The sequence below is a fragment of the Cygnus atratus genome, chromosome 14 (genome assembly GCF_013377495.2).
Source record: "Cygnus atratus isolate AKBS03 ecotype Queensland, Australia chromosome 14, CAtr_DNAZoo_HiC_assembly, whole genome shotgun sequence".
Classification (NCBI taxonomy): Eukaryota; Metazoa; Chordata; class Aves; order Anseriformes; family Anatidae; genus Cygnus; species Cygnus atratus.
Genome location: NC_066375.1, coordinates 15,700,669 through 15,722,978, shown reverse-complemented (window position 1 = coordinate 15,722,978; position 22,310 = coordinate 15,700,669). Strand labels below are relative to the sequence as shown.

General features: G+C 42.9%; 1 protein-coding gene across 5 annotated transcripts in view; it reads right to left on the bottom strand.

Annotated features, from left to right (window-relative positions):
- Positions 1 to 265: 265 nt before the first annotated feature.
- The window catches only part of SLIT3 (slit guidance ligand 3), a 508,988-nt gene continuing 486,943 nt past the window's right edge, over positions 266 to 22,310 (bottom strand). For 4 of the 5 annotated variants that reach the window (XM_035562875.2, XM_035562874.2, XM_035562879.2 and 1 more), the window contains 4 exons: positions 6,203 to 6,357; positions 3,833 to 4,118; positions 1,405 to 1,613; positions 266 to 636 (listed from right to left, as the gene is read on the bottom strand). In XM_035562875.2, coding sequence (XP_035418768.1) covers positions 398 to 636; positions 1,405 to 1,613; positions 3,833 to 4,118; positions 6,203 to 6,357 — 889 coding nt within the window. In that variant the 3' untranslated portion in view covers positions 266 to 397. Of the gene's footprint in view, positions 637 to 786; positions 919 to 1,378; positions 1,614 to 3,832; positions 4,119 to 6,202; positions 6,358 to 22,310 lie in introns of those variants that run through there. The other variant, XM_035562876.2, reaches the window with a different exon arrangement.

The window sequence follows — 22,310 nt, the reverse complement described above, 5'->3', positions numbered from 1 at the left end:
ATGCCATGGCAGGTCCTTGGAACACCTTTACATTTGTCCATTGTGCATACATATAAAGTCCCCCCCCCCCCCCCCCATTTCTCCTGTTAGGCTATGTTTTCTTTATATATAGTTTTTTAAAATTTTAACTTTTTATTTTTTTTTCTTACAACCGTTAAAAAAGTTTCATGGTAAAAATAACTCACTATATGATACATATACCCAAAGTGGTGTGATACTTTATATAATAAAAGATGAAAATAGTCACTTTCCATAATAAAAATAAGTTCTATTTTTTGTTTATTTTACAATATACTTAATAATTCTTTTTCTTCTTCTTCTTCACTCTGAAAGTAAATAGGTCCCATTTTGATAGCGCTTCTGAGCTGATTAAAGTGGCAAGAGACTGAAGAAGGGCTTATGAGCATTTTGAGCAGCCGCATTCCACATGTCTCTCCAGTTCTTCTGTGAAGGTGGAGCCATCCACGCACTGGAAGAAGTATTTCCGCCGTTTGCTTCGGAGGGGAACGCAGCACTGCCCATTGCTGCAGCCGCCACGGCATTCCATGCGGGGTACTTTGGAGGCAGTGACGCACGACGTGTAGCCCTGCTGCTTACGGACTACTTCTCGAATTATCTCTCCTTGGCAGAGATTCTCTGATAAGACAACAGAGATGTCAAGGAAAAATGTGTAACTATTTTGCCAGATATTCCCCGCACATCAGCAAGCAGCCCTGCGCACGCAATGATACTCAAGGCAAACAGATGCTAGGAGCAGGACTAATCTTTTACTGCTTTGTACCTGCCATCAAAACAGAGCTTGCGTTACACAAATGTGCAATATCCGGCACAAGGCAGAGGCCACGCGGGCCTGCTGGCTTTGATCAGCAGTTCTGGAAATGCCTTAATGAATGCTGAGTGTTGAATCCTGCAACATTCCTGCAAAATATGAATTAGTTTTACATCTGCTTCTCAGGATCAAAGGTCAGCCTGCTCTGCATGACATCAGCAATCTGGGATACCTGAAAACGTGTGTGCTGTTGTGCAGGTACTTTGTCACAGCCAGATACATTCGGGTGAGACTGTACATTATAATTTGGAAAGTCTGGTTTGTTCACAGAAAAGGCACAGCCTAAATAGCAATAATACAAACCAGCTCCTTCCTTCTGTACAGGAAGGTACGAGGGCAGAAGGGATGAAGTTAGAACTCACTGAGTTCCACTGAACCTTTGCAGGTCAGGGCAGAAGGGGTGAGCCCCAGCCCTAGAAGGAAAGTGCAGCGTGATCTGTGGGATGCCCCATGAAATCTGCCCAGCTGCATCAGAGGGAGGAAGCTGGGAATCTTTACAGGGGAGAGAGGTGAAAACAAAGATGTAAACCAGAAATACAGCAGACCAACCTCCTGGTCCCTGTGGCCAAGCATACCTCTGTCACAATGTTCTCCACTATAGTTAGGGTCGCATTCGCAGTAGGGTTCCCCGTGCTCAGAAATTTTACATTGCCCATGGTTGCATTTCAAAATCCTGCAGGGGTTTGAGGAATTGTTCTTCTTGTCACAGTACATGCCTGTGTAGCCCTCCATGCACTTACAGGTGTAAGCAACATTGGCCACCATGCACTTACCATGCAGACACCTGGAGAAAGAGAAGTATTTAGAGCTGGCCTGTGCTAGATGTGGAAGTTCCTTCTCCCAGGGATATTTAATTTTGGATTTTGGCATTTCTGCCCATTTAATACCAAGACAGGGATCCAAGAAACAGCAGTTGTGTCAAACACAGTGAAGGAATTGTGAGTTTTCAGTGAATACTGGATAATATTCAGAGAATGGAATTTGTGATCCTAAGTGATCTCTTGGAAAACATCAGGCTCCTCTGTGAGCATGGGCCAATACTTGGCATCCACACAAGACAGCTCAGGTTTACAGGATCACCACGTGGAACAACGTGCCAACAATCAAGCTGCATGCCCAGGCTTCCTTAGCAGGATTACTCTACAAATATTATCAGGTGATGAAAAACAGTGCGATAAGTAAAGGCCCTCATGGAAAAGCTAAGCACAGACTTAATCAGGCAGTTCTAGCTGAAGGGCTCCCTGGCTCATGCAATTTTTTGCAATTTGCAATGAGCTGTGGTATATCTGAGCAGTACCACAGGGAGGGGTGCTGATTCTCAGCAGGCTCTCTGACACCATCCCCACTTCTGGGAGAAGGACAGACTTGGAACAGGCTGAGGACAGGAAGAAGGAAACACCATCCATTTAAGGGAAAACTGCTCAGGGCTTATAAGCCATCAGGTCCTACTGGACATTAACCAACGCTTGTCTTTTATTTATTTTGTTCTTGGTCCTTTAAAATTCTCTCCTGTTTATGCTGAACCCTTGTACCTTTCATTTTTAATCTTTGCAACTAGAAAGCACAAATAGTAAAAGCTACATCAGGTCAACAGTAAAAGCAAAAGCAGGTCAGGACATGCAAAATACTGGAATAAAGGGGGTCACGGTCTGTGAAGCAGTGTTGTCTGCCCCACTAACTAAAGATGTGCTTGGAAACTAACTTGTGTTACCATCAACTACCTGTTCCTTACGGCTGCATTACCTCACTGAGATGAATCTGTGAATGTTGGAGCAGACATCTGTCAGTGGGGTAACGTACTGCCCTGGACACAAAGGGCTTGTCTCTAAGGAGACAACTCCAAAGGTGACTTAATGAAAGGCAGGACAGTAAGACTGTATTACAAATTTGCACAGCTACTTTCTTTAGCAAGGGGGCTACATTCATTATTGCATAACCCTCCTTGGATCACAGGAGAAGCGATTTCTTATCGTGTAAACATCTGGAACTCCCTCATTTTTCTCTGTCCAACCAGAACTGCTTCACGTTGAGGTTGGCAGTTCAAGGAATTATTTGGGTCTCTGAGTGTTTCTTTATTTGGGTGTTCATACCTTTGGTCTGTAATCTGTCAGGTGCTTCTCAACACCTTCCAGGGTTCAGTGCTTTGCAGAATTAGACCCAGAAGCAAGTTTAAAATGGTACTTCTGAAAGTTAAATTTGTTCCCTCACTGACCAGAGAGATTATTTATTACGTCAATTTACCTGTCGAAAGTTATGTGCTTGTGAAAAGCCCCTTCCAAAGATAGTGCAACCAAAGTAGCGTCTAAAACCAAAGTACTTCCATCTGCTTATGAAACAGCACTGAACTATGCGGACTGCTGGTCTGGGACTGTTTCCTTGCGTACTTGCCATAAGCAAGCTATTCATCCAGCGTTTCTGATGGAGATGTGGTTATTGAGCCTTCGAACTATGAATGCTTTATATTCCCTTTGCATGTGACTCCATGCTATCCTTTAAACTTGCGCTTTAGAGGGAGTTTCAGAGTGCAATATTAAAGTCAGCTATTTGAGAAATTTAAAACTGTTCACACTGGACTGCATAGTGGTCTTCAGGGAGTTAATCTGAATACTGTGTCCAGTGCTGTTACAAGCGTATCACTAAAATGTGTACCTCCATCTCTTAGCTAGCTCTCCTCTGGATAAATGCGCACACCCCCTACCTCAGAGGTAATACACAGCTATTAACAGAAGCTTTCCTATTTTACTGTGTAAAGTATACACCCTCTGAAAGTATAACCAGCAGTATTAACTCCTCCAGGAGCAAGAGGCCATTCAGAGAGTGAACAGCATCAAAACAAGAAATGTAAATCGAAAGTTGCCATGGATGCTGATTCACAACTATCAATAATATATGTAGGAACCCAGCACCTCCAAAAATAGTCATGTGTGTTTTTACAAGATGAGATGTGAAATATGCATTAGGTGTAAAGCTTCTGCCCTTCCATCAGCATTCATTTAAGCTTACTTGTGGTTAAGACACGGATCTCCAATTTCCTGGTCGCACAGGGGGCCTGTCCAGCCTGGGTGACATTCACAAATCACACTTGTTTTCTCTAGGGACCGGCAAATGCCATGCTTGCAGATGTTACAGGATTTGCAGCCAGGAAGGACTCCTAGTGACTGCTGCGGTAAATCCTTGAAATCCTGCAGCTCATTATTGATGCGGACATCATGAATACATCCATGGAACCCATTTGGTGTCTTATCTGCACCCTGGCGCAGTGAAGATAATCCAGTAGAGGTCGGGATCCCTTGAGATAAAAAAGAAAAAAAATGGACAACTTGCTCACAGTTACAATGATAAGTTATAATAGCTAACATTTCTTTTGCCACAGCCCCTTGTAATCTTTAAAGAATTGATTTGCATGGGACCTTTGGAGGTAGCACAGCTGTACTGTCATCATTCTGGAAATGCAGAGGAAGAAAAATAAAATCACTTGCCCACCTTATGTAAGAAGTATATTACAAAAAGAGGGAAAAAAAAAAAGCCCAGATTTTTGGGTAACAGACACGTGTTCATGTCCTTAGATAAAGCTCATTCTGCCTATAGTTCAACAGAAATTATCCTCCAGAAAGATTTAAGAGTGTTTTTACTTGCCAGGAAGTAGCTACTGCCTTTGTGGTACAGCAAGACGGTTACCCTTACTCAATCATCAAGTTAAGGCAAGGAGTGAAAACCATCAAAACTAGCATAGGAGAAATCTAGAGACAGAGAACAGCACCTCAGGAGGCCAGGCCACATCTTTGGGGTGAGTACTTCTGTCTTGCTCAAGCTCTTGGAAATGTTCACAAGCTCAGATGGCCAGCAGATTCTTTTGCATGTCATGTCTGCTTGAGCTGCTTTCACAGGCAAGTGTGCAACTGTATAGTGCCTCCATATGTTATCCATAAGTAACTCCACTGTGGAAGTCTTAAAACCAAAACAGCATTTTTGGTTTAAGTGTGCTTTCGGAGGAAGGTTGCTAGACCAGGTGGAGAGGTGGGCCAGATTCTGGGCACATGAAGCCTCAGATCTGTTTTAAAGGTTAGTGTAAGTGTAGTTTAGCAACAATTGCTCTGGGGGCAATTTAATGACTTAAATTAAATGGTCTGAAGTGGAAGGGCAGCTGGCATTCGTAGCAATGCAGGATGCAGAGAGGTGGCACATGCAGAAGAGTGGGGGTTTAAAAAGACTCGAGAAGAATTGTAACGGGCAATAAAAATGTCTCATCTGAGCCCCACGACTTCTGGTATCAAATAAAGTCCTTCATTTCAAGTCTTAGATTTGTCCTTAGTAGGTAGTTTGTCCTTTTGATTAATAATAACCAATTAATATTGATCCACAATGCTCATCCATTAACAAAACTTTTTCCACAAGATTAATTCCTATGTTCCCTGTGTATAATTTGCCACAGGGTTGGTATCTTTTTTTTTGCTGAGTTAGAAGGACAAATTGTCATGGCCTCACCAGCAGATTATCATCGATGCACAGTGCTCTTTAATAGCCTGTGACATTCTTAACAGAAGCCAATTATAAAAATTCCGCTCTGTACAAAGCAAGATTAGCCACTTTTCTCATTTACGAGGGCAATATTCAGGGTTCTTTTAGAAACGGGTTATTAAAAGGACTTGTTTATGAAAGACTTGACCAGCTCCAAATGGTCAAGTGGTTTCTACTATTGGCTTTGTTGATCTGGTTAGAAAAAAGCTTACAGAATAGACTTTCTGAGTCTATTTTTGCGCTGCTGAGTTTTGTGTTTAGAATAGGCTGTCTAGAGAAAAAACAAAACAACACAACACAAGAACTCCATATCACATAAATGGAGAGATTTCAACATTCAGTCCAGAATGGAATTGGCGGGGGTCTGGCAAAAACAAAATCAATCAGGCAGAGCACAGACTTCATCCTGTCTTTCATTTCCAGACACCTAATCAGTGGGATACTCATTATTCTGGGCATCTGCTCCCTGCCCCACTTGGCTCCTTCCTCCCCAGAAATTCCCCTGAATGTAAAAAAAATTATTAAAAGAAGTTTAGTCAATTCCAAAATCTTTCAAGCATTGTTCTGGCTTCAGTTTCCAATGAGAAAACTATTAGCCAACAAGTGTTTAGTCAGCTGGTGTGCTACTACTGTTTGGAGGATTTAATCTTTTTTTTCCCCCCAACTTTTAAACCTCTATAAAATTTCCAGAAGAAATATACCTCATTTATAGTATATTTAAACCTACTGACAATTGATTTGCTTTTCTGCAGTGACTGTTTGAAATACTTCCATTTTTTAAAAAAAAGAATCTCTGTGGTTTTTGTTTTTAAAGATTATAAACAACATCTCAAAGTCCAGAGCAACTCACTGTACCTCCAATGTAGAGGGGTGTATTGAGGCTGACAGAAGACTGTTTCTGGAGTTTTCCTAGACTCTTGGGAGTCCCCTTGTCCACCACCAGGTTCAGAGTTTGATTCAGCATCACGAGTTCCACACTATGAAATTGCCCATCATTTACTGTTTCCACACTAAAAATAAAAGAAAGAGAGAAATGGATGATGTTAACAATGAACTGCCTGTGCTTCTGTGACATCCTATCTCCTTATGTTACGGCTTGCAAAGTATAACTCCTATTCCATGCTCCTTTATGGCCACTGTGTTCCCAACATTTCTTCCAGCATGAGCTTCCAAGGTACAAATTTAAACATCACTGGTGCCTGACTTGAGGAGACAGTACCTATAGATATGTAACACTGGAAAGAAGAGCTCCTCACTGCAATTGAGGGTTGTATCTGTCCATGAAACTGATTAAAAGCTTGTGCTTACGCACATGTTCAACTTGCTTTGCAGTCTGCCAGTTAATCCTCACACCTGTTCCACAAAGTCAGAATAGTAACTATTGTAGTTGTGTTTCCAAAGGCATAAGAACAGAGATTTAGCCACATGATCTACTGGCTTTGGTGACAAAGCTAATGAAAACATCCCGTTTTCTGCTCTTAGATTGCTACTCCTGTGTCACTCTGCTTGGTGCCCATGTTGCAAGCCCAATCACTTAAAAGATTTAGTTTTGTATGGTTAGTTTAAACTCAATTTTTTTTTTCACAGAGCCTGTGAGAGATGGCAGTGTAGGGCAAGAGACAGCAGGGGCTTCTGAAACCAGTGTTTCCTTACAAAGCCAAAGTGTCTTGTAACTAAAATCTCAGGCAGAAGGACAGGATCAGTTACTTAAAGCCAGAGAAGGAATTCAGGACTTTTGGGCTTGTAAAGGACTGGGATGCTTTGTTCAATACAATACAGTCCTACCTGAATGCAAGGAAAACTGACAAATTGCTCCCGCTCTTTGAGAAACATTTAGGTGTAGACTGAGGCTTGAGAATAAGCAGGAAATCTGGGGCAGGGGGGAGGCAGGGACCAGGCAGTCATCTGAGCAGGCAAGATATTAAAGGTACTGCGTGTTTATTGCTCAGGTATTTTGAACACTGATTTTTGAATGCATTAGGTTTGCAATGAGTCAGGTAACTCAACAGCTGTTTGCTAGTCTGTGGCACAAACAATCCTCATCTTCAGTTCAGTCTCACAGAAGTTAACAGGTGCAGTGGTACAATTCAGTTTGTATTGCTCTATCTTTTTTTATTTTCTGGGCAGCTTCAGCTCTAAAGCATGCTAAAATTCTCTGAAACAACTTGATAGCTTCATTGTACTCCTAAAAACAGGGAGAGAGGTTGTGATTACCTGCTCGAGTAAAAGAGGGTTTCAAATTAAGCTGGTAGTTACAGAAGCAATGCGACTTTTCCACTGCTCTACATGTGATTAAATGGTTCAGCCTCTGTTTCACACACACACAAACACTAGTGCATAAAGAGACTATAACAGCAGTAGTGGTTACAGCAGAAATTAAATTATGAGCTATGTAAACTGCCCACATGCACAGTGTTGCCAACCCGCCTTATGCTTGGCCTGTGAGCCTCTTGCCCAGACTCCCCCTGGCAGCTCACTTGCTGGTTCTGTCGCCTAAGGATGGAGACACAACACACCAGCTGTGGGATTTAGACATCCTGAGACACTGCTGAGCTGACAGCCAGGGTTTGGGATTGCGACATAAGTGGTAAATACCATTTCAAAATGTAAAAGGTAGGTTTAAAGGATGGGTTTTGCTCATTCAAATGGCCCATATGCTCTGCATCCTCCCTCAGTAAGTTACAAGTTCAAAGGTCAGATTCCTTTCAGGTATTTTGTAAACCTGCAATGCAGATGTGGAGGTCTGAGAGCTATTTAGCCAGATTTTCTTTACTATCACTGGAAAATAACAGGCACACTTAGGAGTAACTCATCTCTAAAGAGGAATCACCTTTTAGATGGACCCACCTCTCAAACTACGTGACATGCTGCCCATGTGTAGTACCCGGTCCTGCCTAACCGATACATTAAGGAGCTGTGGCATGGAAATATGCTCTCAACTTCAGAAACAAATTAAATGGCTTGGAAATTACCAGAATTATTTTTTTTCCCCTGGAATAAATTTAATTTTGCAGCATTTTTTACAGGGGACCTAACATAACCAATTATACGTAAGTAACATCAGGCAGAAGGTCAGCAGTGAGGCATTTCTGAGGACCTGCTTGTTTGAGAAGAGAGCACTGCTGTTTCAGAACTGGAGTAACGTCCCATGACAGTGCTGGGGTCTTCACAGGTTTTGGGGATGAATCACAAACATATGCCGTTAAAAGTTTACATATTATTACACAGATTACAAAATGACAGCAGTATATATGAGCATCTTTACTGACTGGGTTTACATAAACTTAAGGTAAATTAGTTCTGCCACAAAATGGCTAGCGGGGAGCTCTGCTGACTGAGCTGCCTGTCTGTGACCCACACGAAATCGCCTGGGCCACAGCTGCTGTCCATCCTCAGACTTGTGAGAGCATCCTGGAGAGGCAGGGCTCAAGAACCTGGAGCTCATAATACTGATTTAAGTACTTTTTAGGGGTGAAAAAAAAAAAGGCTAGACATTGTACAAAAATCCAGCTGCGGTTGATCCAGTAGACAGTCTGGCTCACAATACAGTTATATCAGGACTAATGCAAGGGCAGTGAATTGCATGGGCAGAGATAAGAAACAAGGACTTACACAAGATTTATTGCCCAAGGTTGCATACACTTTGCATGCACTTCAGAAAAACAAGCCTGAGTTTGCCTGTACTGGGGCCCACACCTCTAGCAGACTACTTTATGGATTGACAACTCTAATAAGTTCGAAAACAGCTGGTCCAAGCTTGCTGTTTAGATATTCTTGAATTCTGCTAAGTATCTGCCACATTACAAGAAACAGCTGTGTAAAAACAATGTACCAACTGGATGATCCCGATGTACTCCCCACATATCTAACTGCTGTGTTGCAATGCTTAATTCATATGTAGAAAGTACTTAGACTTTCAGCTGAAAGGTGCTAGACAAACGGAAATGCACATTTGTAATGGTTAGTCTATGCAGAAGTGCCAATGAAAGGAAAAAGAATAGCCAAAACCCATTGGCTCTGACAGCTGAGCACTGAGGAGGTGGGATGGATGGCTGCACAACAGAGAACCCTTCCCTGGTGGGATTAATATCCAAAGCTAGCACACAAAACTACACTGTTATCTGAGGAAGGCCAAGCTATGGCTATTTGTCAGAGGACAACATTATCACATCTGGCAGCGCTGGCTCTTCCCTGGGCCAGGATTTCACAGGCATTAATCACCTACTCCTCCACAGCGTGTGCTTTTTCCAGATTATGCAGGAGAGCCTTGACTAAGAGGCAAACAAAAGTCTGTGTGTCCTGGCAATGGAAGCAGCCACCCCATGCGGTGCTCGTGCCTCTCAGCATACCCAGGCCTGGTATTTTCACTGGAAAGGGAGTGAGGTGTCCCCATCTGTGCGTATGTGTGGATGAAAATTACTCAGTTCCGACTTTTTCACTTTTTAACTCTGAATAAAAATAGTCTGTGCCTGGACCGTGAGAAACTGTGCAACTTACCGCCATCATTCAACACTGCAATTTTGTAAAGCAGATGAAGTCAAAACAGGCAAAGCACTGGTTTGCTTTTTGCAAAGATGCTAACACATGATAGAAAAGCTGGATGTGGACAGCCAGGATGGTAGAAAATCCCACCAGGGGATATTTGTGTTAAAACACATCTCTGTTGCTGACAGAAAGATGTTACGAAGTCTTTGGATTTTGAGAGAGACAGAGACAACACTGGGGGAGAAACCAGTGGTGAGGGAAATGCTATGAGAACTCTCCTCAGAGCCTCTTATATAGCTGGGCCTTTAGGAGACTGAGCAATCGTCTGAGACAGTTGGAGACAGTGGCTTGGCTGGAGATGAAGGGAAGAAAGCCACAGACGCTGAACAGTGCATCACGACGCAACTCCCAGCACAGACTTGCTGTGCTTGGCCTTTTTTTTTTTTCAAGGGGCCTCTTCCTGACCCAGCTCTCTGCAAGGGTTTTATTAAAATCTTAATTGAATTCTTACTGGGGATCAGGTGGGCTCGGGGCACGCACCCTGTGGTACGTAAATCCCCGCCCCGGAGCCCGCCATTTGCTGAGCTTCCTCAGCCCTCGCGGTGCCGGGGGCTGCGCGCTCCCGGGCCCGCCGGCTCGGGGCCGGCAGCGGGTGGCGAGCACGGGGCTGCGGAGGGGACACGGGGGGAAGAAACAGGCCGGGGCTTTGCCGAGCCCCGCGGCGAGGACTAAAGCGGCGGCCAGGGCGGCCCGCGACCGCCAGAGGGAGCCGCGGTACCGCGCAACGGGCCCAGGGCCCGGGCTGGGGCGGCCGCGCTGAGGCGGCCGGCGCTGAGGGGGCCGTCGCTGCTTCCCCTCTCCCCCGAAGTCGTCCCTCACAGCTTCAGTCACAGCTCAGCACCGCACTCACACGGGGTACCGAGTCGGAGGAACTTTCACAGGCTGATACATACTGCAGCTTAACCTTGGCTCCCTGCTCAGAGTGTATTTACTGAGATCTCGCAACATCACATACCTGGCAGCTGACTTGATGTTACCCAACTCCTTCCCTTTTGCAAGGGTTTTTGTGCTTTATGATTAAATTAAAATAATATGTCTGAGCAAAGCAAGGGAGAGGGGAAAGGGCCCACAGGAAGAAGGCCAAACAACTGCTAGACTTGAGCCAGCTGCTTTTTTGGGGGGCACTAACAAACCAAGTCCTAGCTTTTGAGATTTTCCAAGCTATTAAAGATGACAGTCATGAATTTCTAGCCGACTTCCAACTGCAGCATTCTGGGCCACCACTACTGGATATTAGTTTATAATACATTATAATACATTACTGTTGAAAAAAGGAAGGGATTACATTTTAAGTGTAAACATTTGAAGGGTCAGCAAGGATTTCCAGTAATTTAACAATGAAACTTGCTAAAAAATAATAAAATAAAATAAATAAATAAATAATATTAAAAAAGGAACCAAATGACTAGTTCTATGTACAATGAAAAGATTTTTCAGAACCCAGGAATTGCTTCTCTTACCGCAGTAAAGTCTGGTGAGGGGCCCATCTTGTCACATTTTCTAGACCATACTCACAGTTTTTACAGGACTTCACTCAAGTCTTGTTACAAAACTGACAGTGAGAAACCATTTCAGTTCCCTTCCAAACGTAACTGCTTCCAGTGCCTTAAAATACCTACCTACCTTGAGGATAAACAATTAACATGCAGCCGAATGCTGAGGGCTGGCGGGCAGACTTCTCTGATCAGTGGTGCATAGAGCAGATGCTGGTCGAAGCTGGCTGCCCCCGGAGCTGATGTGCGGCAGCCATGTCCCGCCATGTCCCACCGCCCAGGCTGACCCCCAGCACCCCACACCTCTCTCTTCTTTGGCATTCTCCTCTCATAACCCTGGTCATGTCTTGTACAATCCCTTGTGCTGCTTTTGTTAAGGTTATCCTAACCTTTTGTTACCCTCACTAACTGACACTGGCCATGACATCTGATTGGATTTGGCCAAAAGAAGAGGAAAATACTGACAGGATCGGCTTGTTACTCCTTGACAAAAGCACCACAGAAGCAGCAACAGTGTACTCAGGAATGGGTTTCAGTGTTACTACAATCTTTGAGCAACAAATAGCATTTCTTCACATTGCAGTGAAGTCCGCATATTGAATTAATATGAAAATCGTGCCTTTTATTACCCATCATTGCTGAACCTCATATGAGAAAGTCCTGGAAACTATCACTTTCAACTGCTTATTGATCCTGATGGCTTAACTCATAAGGCTATAGAAATAACAGCTTTTCCTGATACAGGCTCAGGCTGTATGCTGTGATGTCCTGTTCAGATCTGTGTAGCCTGTTACTTTCTCTGAGGACCCCTGATTTCTTCTTTTCCTCATGGGCACCGAATCACCTGGTTCAGCTGCTGTCCCACAGCATTTCAGATATGTGGTCAGGTACAGATAAGCACTATGCAGGTGCCTGTGCCTAGTCCCTGGAGGGAAGCAAACACTTCCAAAAACCTCTGAAAATGGATTCAGATGGTCTAAATCCTGTACTGAGAAAAGAATCAGTGAGAAAGAGCACACGAGAAAGCTAGACACATGGACCTCTGTGAAATTTCAACCACCTGGATATTGCTTTCAGTTTTTGTTATCTCGGTAAGATTCCTGCAAATGGTCGACAACTAAAGCAATCCAAATGAGCAATGCAGCTAAACTGAGCATGCAGGGAGAGCACAGCTTCCAAAACTCACGAGAACACCTCTGGGTCCAGCACCTCCTGCTCCCTCTGTGCCCAGGCACGAAGCTTGGAGCTGCCCTTGTGGGGACGGGGGGGCACTAGAGAGGGGTATATAAAAGATCCGTTAACATTTTATATTGCTGGGAGCTGGCCTCATTTGTCAGAGCAATTCCAGCAAGATGAGCAAAAGGACCCATGATAAGGGCACTGCAAACACAGGCCATGGACATGGCCTCCACCAGGGCTTAGACTCCGGAATATGAAGAAATGAAGGGAAAAGGATGTGTATTAAACAAAAATCCCCAAGGAATGTATGAAAGACCTGACTTCCACTCTCATTTTTGATCTCTTACTCTTCTTCCTCTTGTATTTTCTTTCCCCTCTACTCCAGCCTCAAGCACACACAGATGTTATAAACACTGACTCCCCTTGCTCTAATACACGTGGGAGATTTAGAGCTGAGCCACTGTAAATAAGCCAGTGAACAGAAATGCATTGAAGGATTAAAGCATTCAATTTTAACTTGTAAAATTTGGGCTTTGGGGTTAGGTTTTTTCACTGACATGTAATATGCCTTTAGTGTAGGCAGCAGGAAGCAGCAGGGCAGAGAAGTCAAAAACAAAAATAGCTTTAACTATCACAGCAAACCATGTCACTGCGGAAATGCATAACCATCAATTATGCAAATGAGGACATCAATTCATTAGCTACAGTCCCAGATTTTCCTGACCTCAGTCTTAATGGGGACATGCCTCATTTGAAGCACATAACAAAGCAAACACAAAGAAGGTATGTGACTGGGGACACTGAACTTACACAGTCTTTGAAAGCATTCAGAGTAGAAGGGAATAACCAGAAATACCTGTCCAAAAGAGCTTAATGAGCATACAACACATAGGAAGAGCAGGCACTAGAGAAGAGGTACTAAAATCAAGAAACACAAGGTAGAGCTGCAGGGAAATGCAGTGAGATGTTAGCGATTTGGGAGTTGCAAAACTTCTTCATGTATCAGTGGCGATGATTTTTTACCTTTTCAAGCTATGGTTACCTCCTGCCCTTAGTTCCAGTTGTAATCAGTCCTCGGCCTAAAACAGATTTAAACTCCATGGCAACAAAGGCAAAATCATAACTGGAGTAGTGTTTGTGCTACTTTTACAATAACACATCACTTCAAGCACTATCATCTTCAGAAGCCAAATAAAAACCACATGTTGAGGAAAAAACGCATGAAAAATGCTAATGAAACACAAGACTAGGGAAATAAGAGGTGAAAAAGATGTATTAAAGTACTCAAGTTCACTTTCAGCTTAAAATACACTCTCTTGTTATGTTCAGTCCTGTTTTACATGACTTGAGTGGTAGGTCTCCTAGGCTGAGCGCACTCAATGTTAAGATTTTTCTTCCTTGCTACCTGCATTTTCATTTGCTTGGTTTTTATACCTTTTCTCGTACTACTCTGTAGACCACCCAAATAAGCCATCTTTCTCTTCTTGGTGTTTACAGCCCTTAAACACTGGCAGCTGATTACCGTATCTCCCTTAATGATCGTTTGGCAGGGCTATGCATATCTAATTCCCAGTCATAATTCAATTCCTGCAGCACCCCTGCCAACTGTGAAAGTTATTGTATTACAGACCTTCTAACGGAAAAGCAAGGACCTTTTTTATACCCCTGCAACATGCAATTAACACAATCCTGACCCCTTTCTGTAGATTATTCATAAAAGGGGCAGATTCATGGCCAGTGTAAACACTCACTGTTTGCAGTAAATTCTCACAGTGCCCCTGATATGGACAAAAGGGCTGACACATCCCTCCAGTCCTTCTGCTGGGGAGCTGAAGCCTGTGCCAGTCCCCTGCAGTATCACTATGTCCCTGCAGAGCTGAATACTTCATTCTGCTAACCAAGAATTTGTTAAACGCAAACATAATAGCAATGAAAATAGCCTGAGCTCTTCAAGTCTGAGGCCCTCCTGAATGAGGGGTCACAGTACTGATGTTTTCTCATCTGACTTCACCAGAAGTTTGCACATCATGGCACACAGTGTACTGCAGTGCAATGAGCTATTGTTTCATGATATATTCACTGTAACATGCATTATATAAAATAACAAATCCAGTAAATACAGAGTGTAAAAATGATCACATACAGATTCTGCAATGCTAGTGAGACTCATTAAACCATATACCCTTCCAATAAATAAATAAATAAATAAAAAGACTGCAGACAGCACAGAGGAGGGCAGGTGCTAGCACAGCAGCAGGGCGAGTCACAGCACCGAGTGCTACATCCTCTGCAGCGAGAGCCATCACTGCACATTTATGGTTGTGGCACATGCCAGGATGTGCTGCAGCACAGCTCCAGCTGCTCTGCCAGGACTCGGAACAAAACAGGGTGCTTGGGGTTGCTCCTTAGAGCCAGGAGCACACACTAGTGAAAACAGCTCTTATGTTCGGCTGGGTATCAAGTGTCAGTTTCTGATGAGGAAAGCCATCAAGTGTCTTCACAAAGTCAGTTTGTCAGAAAGGACACTTTACACCATCTATCCTCTTTTTAGCTCTGGAAAATATCTACGTACCTGTCATTTAACATCAGGGAACAGGGCTGATACAGAATACAGGTAAAAATGTGCTTCAAATTTGAATTATAATATTTTTTTTTCTTTAAAAAACAAAACAAAACCTCCAATTGGAGGCTAAGCCCCAAGTAAAAAAAATCTGTGTCTATTCAGAAACTTGACATGTGCTCAGGAAATGAAATTGTTACCACCTTATCTGTGGCAGTGTACCTACAGTTGTATGCCTCTCCTTCCACAAAACCAAAATGTATTGCTATCTGACAACCAAAATAGCAGTTGCCTTACCTACCTTTTCTAGCAGCATTGGAGCATGCTGGCAAATGCAGAGCTGTGGGCCACATTTCTACATTGGGAAGAAGCACAGAAATCATTGTGCACAGAACTCTGCTGCACCTCCATGATCACCTCAGTGCCAGTTCTGCATGCACGTCCTCCAGCAGAGAGTGTGTCTATTGAATCCAGAGCCTGGCACTTGGTGTAAACAGGCTATATACATCTATCACACATGGTACACATCTATACTTTGTGTTAGTCATCATGTTTTCAAGAAATTTATAGGCAGAAAAAGCCAAACTTCTTGTACTGGTTTGCTACATTTTTGTTGTACGGCAAAAACCTCACAATTCAAGACACAAGCCAACTATTAGCAGATAGGAAATTTCTAAAGTTACTATGTCTAGGCTTATTCCAACATTGTCTATTATGGGTATTCTTCAGCCTTCCTCTGAAGTAATAAATATTAACCAATTTTGGCAATATACTACTGGACTAACAGCTCGTGGTACAGTAAGAAAACACCTTCCTGCTCTACTCTGCACTGCTGCGGCCTCAGCTCCAGTACTATGGGCAGCTTTGGGCACCACAATATAAGAATTTAAAACTATCAGAGAGTGTCCAAAGGAGGGCTAAGAAGGTAGTGAAGGGTCTGGAGGGCAAGATGTATGAGGAGCGGCTGAGGTCTCTTGGTTTGTTTGGCCCAGAGCAGAGCAGGCCGAGGGGAGGCCTCATGGCAGCCTGCAGCTCCCTCACGAGGGGAGTGGAGGGGCAGGCGCTGAGCTCTGCTCTCTGGGGACAGTGACAGGACCCGAGGGAACGGCATGGAGCTGGGACAGGGGAGGGTCAGGCTTGGGGTTAGGGAAAGGTTCTGCACCCAGAGGTGGTCGGGCACTGGGACAGGCTCCCCAGGGCAGTCGTCACGGCCCGGGCCTGTTGGAGCTCAAGAAGCATTTGGACAACGCTCTCAGACCTACGGTCTGATTTTTGGGTGGTCCTGTGTGGACTCAGGAGTTGGACTCGATGATCCTTGTGGGTCCCTTCCAACTCGGGATGTTCTCTGATTCTATGACTCTTTTAAAATACCTTTGCATGCCTTTCTCCTACTGGCTACTTACTACTGTAAACAGTTCAGCACAAGAGCAGGTTTCCAACATGCGGAAAACAAAGTGGCTGCTCAGAAGGTGGACTGATATCAGCATTGGTTTGTAAGGGCTTAGGAGTTGCCAAGACCATTGTCATGGTTTCTCTGATGCTCTTACTAGAAGATATATGTTACAGACAGACCACTGGCTAAATGAAGTTATCTACTGAGGTGGAAGAACTAGTTCACAATTACCTTTAATTTGGCTGGACAGTTTTAATGCTTGAATAGAACTGACTAAACTCAACCCAGCTACCCACTTTAACAGGGAAAATCTACATTTGTAATGTGCACTTCCACATTTTCAGCAGCAGTTTTCTTTTGGTTATAAGCTATGCTGTTATTTTTAGACACATCCAAATCACTGTAGAGAACAACTTTTAGCATCACTGTTCATTTTAAAATAAACCAGAACTCTTCCAGTATGAAAACCAAGTACCTCCAAGGCACTGAGCTCCTTGCAGAGCTCAGCATGATTCCAAGAGCAAACACCTTCCTTCTTGATGCTCTTGAAAGTACTTTGGAATGATCAACTCTCTACTGCTGAGTAAAATGTCATAACTGGGAAGAATTTACTTTCCATCTTTAGGCCCAATCCTCTGAAGTGTTCATTACAGTGAGGTGAGAGAGGCTGTATGAGGCCAGTCTGCTGTAGAGTTACACTCTAACTAGAGGGTATTTTAACACTTTGATTCCTTTTGGATCTTTCCCCCTACTTTTTGCTTAGTTCTGAACTATCTTTATCCTGTCACTCTCATTTCTTCCTGGGATTAATACTGGTATCCTCCTGACTTCATTACATTATTATTATTATTATTATTATTATTATTATTTGCTGAAAGAAATCAGCATTATAATGGCAAACTTTTATGTACACGTGTGTGCTGCAGTCCTGTTTTGCACAGACCTTCCTAAAAGGCTGCTGATCAGTGAAGCAGCCAGTGGGGATGAACATGGCTCGCCAGCTCCCGCTTCCCTCCTGTCCCCTTCAGCTGAGTGAGAGCTCCTGGGAGATACAGGCGGAGCGGTGCGGAGGACAGGTAAATGGTGACTAAAGCAGCTGGACACAGAGCAGCTTATGAACGTCTCTTTTAGAAAAAAAAATCAAATTGCTTAACAAAATACACAGACTACTGACAATTTGCTTATATATAATCTATGCATTACAGCCAGCCAGTTATTAGAGCTGCTGAAAAAGTACATGACTGGGGAGGAGGAGGAGGACTGCTTCCTGACAGCTGTTTTAAGTAGATTTGGGCCTGCAGCAGAATTTTTAAAAAACTTTGATAAAGTAGACAGCACTGGTGTAGATGAGCATATTCCTAATCACAAGGATACAACTAACATCTCTGCTTTGACTTCAATTAGTTGTAATATGAGTGAACTAAAATTATTAGATAAAATGGCATGAAGGCCTGTGTGTTCATTGCCTTCAGAAACTGTGGCTTAAGTTCTCCAGAGTTCAACAGTGAGTGCTGAGGGGAAGACAAAAACACCCGTGGCTCTGCCTCAGGCACGGCTCTGGCAGGTCAGCAGCCCCGGTGCGGCCCGGCCTATGGGTGTGACTCAGACCAACAGGCCCAAGCTCTGGGCCCTGCTGAAGGCGGCCTGGGTTTTGGTGCAGCTTCCATTTGTCGCCAGCACAGGGCAAGTGGTTTTAGGCAACCTATTCCTAATTTCCCATATCTGGTACGTGGACATGCTAACACTGACTTGCTTTGTGAAAGGTTTTGCCACCTTCTCATAAAGCATCCCCCTGCCCATATGTATACAGTTAGAAATGAAGCTGTGGGTCCACAGCACACTGTTTCTGGGTAATCAGGTACTACACTGAAGAGAATGATCTCGAGGGAGACAGGAGGAGAGAGAGAAGAGAAATGCTATCATTCTTGCAAGAGATACTAAAGAGACTTACAAGGAAAAAAAATAATTCAGCTTAAAGAGATTTTGTCTGCTAAGTCATCTGGCAGCCTGAAGGACAAAACTTTACTTTTTCTGAGCTTCTTGTCTGCAGAAGAAAGTTTCTGAATTTCATGAAAGCAAATATTTGATTCTGAACCAAATGACAAAAGTTGGATGATATTTAAAGGTCATGGCCTTACATTTTCATTGTCCTACTACAAAAAAAAATCTGTGGAAAACTACAGAAATCCACTAGGAAAAACACTTGTCTTTTTTTGTCCTCTTCAAATACACCAGAGCCCTTTATAAAGGCAAAAAATAATTCATCTGTCCTTCGCCTTGTCTCATACAAGATGTATATGTACATTCAAATTTTACAACATTTGCTGTGCAGGTCAGAAATTAATGCTGGTTTTGCTCATTATATTTGATGAAAAATCCCTAAGGATTACCTGAGTAAAATAAGGCGTGGGATAGAAAGAATAAAATGAATTGCAAATACCTAGAATTATTAAGAGCTCAGTGATGTCTCACAGAAATCTGTGAAAAACAGTCTATTTAGAGACCATCCAGAAGTATCAAAAAGGAATCCCGTGAGGGAAAGGCACAGCACAAGCTGCAGAAGGTATAATCTGAAGGTTTTAGAAAGAAAAGGATCAGCATGCAGTGAGATCTGCAAAGAAACTTTTGGTAAAAACTGGATTTGACAAGCTCTAATAATGATCCTAAGAATTAATGCTTTCACTCCTCCAGCACATTCCTCCCTAGAAGGCACTGTATTAATGAGGAAACCTCCCAGGCTTCTTTACAGATAAGTGACTGCAGCTAGGGAGAGGTGATTACAGAAGAATCCCATCTCCACTCTTTGGCAGATGTAGAAGTTCTTCGATCACCGAAGTAACTGGTCAACCTCAGCACCAAAAGAGTGGAGAAGTCTATGAAAACTGAATAGAGGGTCAAAATCCTTGAGTTAAAACCTAAATTCAGCTCTTCAGAGTGGCATGCTGTGGGCAGAGGCCAAGCAACAGAGAACAATGCAGGCAGCTGTCGAATGCCACTGGGGTAGGAGCCTTGTCCTGCTCCACAGCCTGGTGGAAGAAGGAACCTCATCTCCTGGAGACATGGATTTGTGCATTTCTGTACTTTTTGTGCATAAAGAGACAGATTTAATTTGTCATGCCACAGTTATCACAAATGAGGCAGATACAGGAAGACCTTAAGCTCTTCTGACTTAAGGCTTTGTGCTTTAACCACAAGAACATCCATCTATGCTATGTAAGAATTAGGCAGACTGCAAGAACTGCATGATACAATCTGTAAGAAGTATTTTTAATGACGTAGCATTTTTGAAAATGGATTACACAAGGATACTTTTATAGAGAACTATAACGTAATTTGGGCGTAGGCTCTGCAGAAGGACAAACACAATTAATTCTGGTATTTTCCTGACTGCCTCCTTTTCACTGCTGTCAGGAAGCCTGCATGAAAACATATGATTTTACACCAATGACGTCTGCATATCACCCTTTACCATTTATGACAGTCTGTACGCAACAGAACAATCCAGGAACTCTGGAGGAAATTACACCAGTAGTTTGTGTCAGATTTCTATTTTCTATTTCTACTGCAAAGGATTAATTTAGCATTCAAATCAATATGGCTGTGTAGTAGCATAAAATCTATCAGGAAAAAAAAAAGAACAGATGTAGGAAAAGAGACTGAAAGTAGGAATCTCTCCTGATAGAAAACAGTTAAACAGATACTAATTCCAATGACTGAGACCTAAATTATTATTATTATTATTTTTCTTTTTTTTTGTGTTAATTCAAGCTTTTAACAATTGGAGCATGGTCGTAAATAAAAGCAGTGAACTCCTCATCAGTTGGTATCTCTAAGTTAAGGTAGGGTATCTGTGTAAAAGATTTACTTTATTTCAGCAACTAACTGTTGGCTGAATGCTAGGCACTGTCACAGTATGGAAGAGTAACTTTCACCAATGTAGAAGCCAGGAGGTTGATAAAGCGCTCAGAACAGGTTCCTGTTCTCATTTGTACATATATAGCATAATTAAATTGAATAAAAGAACCAAGTGGGAATCTTACTTTAAAAATATATCTTCTATAGCATAGTTGTTATGAGCTTCAGGAAGCCTGTATCATGCAGCTTACAAGTGAAGATTTCCTGTAACAAACCAGTCAGGTCTTCTTTCAAAAGGACAATTTTAATCACTTCATAGTTGTGAATTAACTTGTATTCCTTTCTAATTTGATGATAAATGAAAACGTACTTCATGTAATCCTTTCCATTGGACTTTTGCTGACCCTTCTTTTGACTAGAAAGAAAGAATGACTGCTGATGACAGGATGCCCAGGAATGGCACAAAGCTGTGCCAGGGCAGGTTCAGACTAGATTATTAGGAAAAATATCCTTACCATGAAGGTGGTCAAACACTGGGACAGGCTTCCTAGAGAGGTGGTTGATGCCCCGTGCCTGTCAGTGTTCAGGAGGCATTTGGACAAGGCCCTCATGAATATGTTTAACTTCTGGTTGGCCCTGAAGAGGTCAGACAGCTGCACTAGATGACCTTTGAAGGTCTCTTCCAAATGAAGTACTCTGTTCTTTATACTTCTACACTAAAAGTCCAACATCGACTTGAACCTTTCCATGCAAACATAGCATGGGAATGAATATATGAAGTAAAGCTGAATGAACAAATTGATCTTGGGCTTTTCCAGACTAACTTTGTCCTTAGATCTACTTAAATCTGCTCAAAATTGCTACTGAGATACAGGAACAGGTCTGCTTCAAAAGCCAGAGACAACTTGCCCTCGCAGAGCAGATAAAATGATCTGCTGTATCCCGGCATGCCTGCAATCCAATATTATGTCACATCCCTGTCCTCAAACAATTTGTGACAATAAGTTTGCAAGGCAAGGCCATCCGCAGAATATGCTACAACTGGTAACTCCAGAGTGCACACGCAATTTGTCTGGTACAAACCTTCACCCTGGCTAAATCCTAAGGGCCTGGGGGAAGAGTTTTACAACATAACATGTTGCATACCTCGTTCTTCCAGCACCCTTTGCCTAATACTACTGAAAACTACCACCACGTATGCCATACTTTCTGCTAGCTTCAAAACTTGTCTGGTAACAGGCTTTTATCTTATCCCTACAGGACATTACATATATTAGCCAAGTACTTTGCTAATTTTACTGTTCTTAAACACTATTAATAAAACCCGTTGTGGAGACCCTGATGAAGAATTACAGATAATGTGGCTTGCCAGGGACTTTCCACATCCCATCAGGGGAGTACCTGAAATAGTCAGTAAAACATCTCAGTTACAGCACAGGACATGGTCAGTTATAGATTTCCTGCAGCTGTAACTGGTGCAGTACCCACCAGGCAGTATTTTAGGGCCTCCTCCTCTTTTGGCACACGCTTCTGAGCCAAAGCAAGAGCCAAAGCATTGCTCCTCTATTCTGAGAAGTGGACCGCTTTGGAGGACAGCAGCTCCTGATACTGCCTGTGAAAATGAATCTGTCTTATAGCAGAGCCCCTCCAAGTCAATCAGTCCACTTTTGCTAAGGATGACATTTAAATAAGGCATCCAAACAAGAGAGCAAGGAGGAAGTAATTGAGATGGTGAACAGTTTTTCCAATGGTGGCACTATCATTTGAATGTTTCGGGTTCTCCTAGTAACCTTATTTTTAATGAAAAATGAAAAATAGTATAAGTTGCACAGAAGTCACCCAATTCTAAAGGTTTAGATAAATTACACCACACTGAATCAACTACTCTTTTCAATACAATGCAACGTCGGGTACAATGCAATTGAAAGTACAGATAAA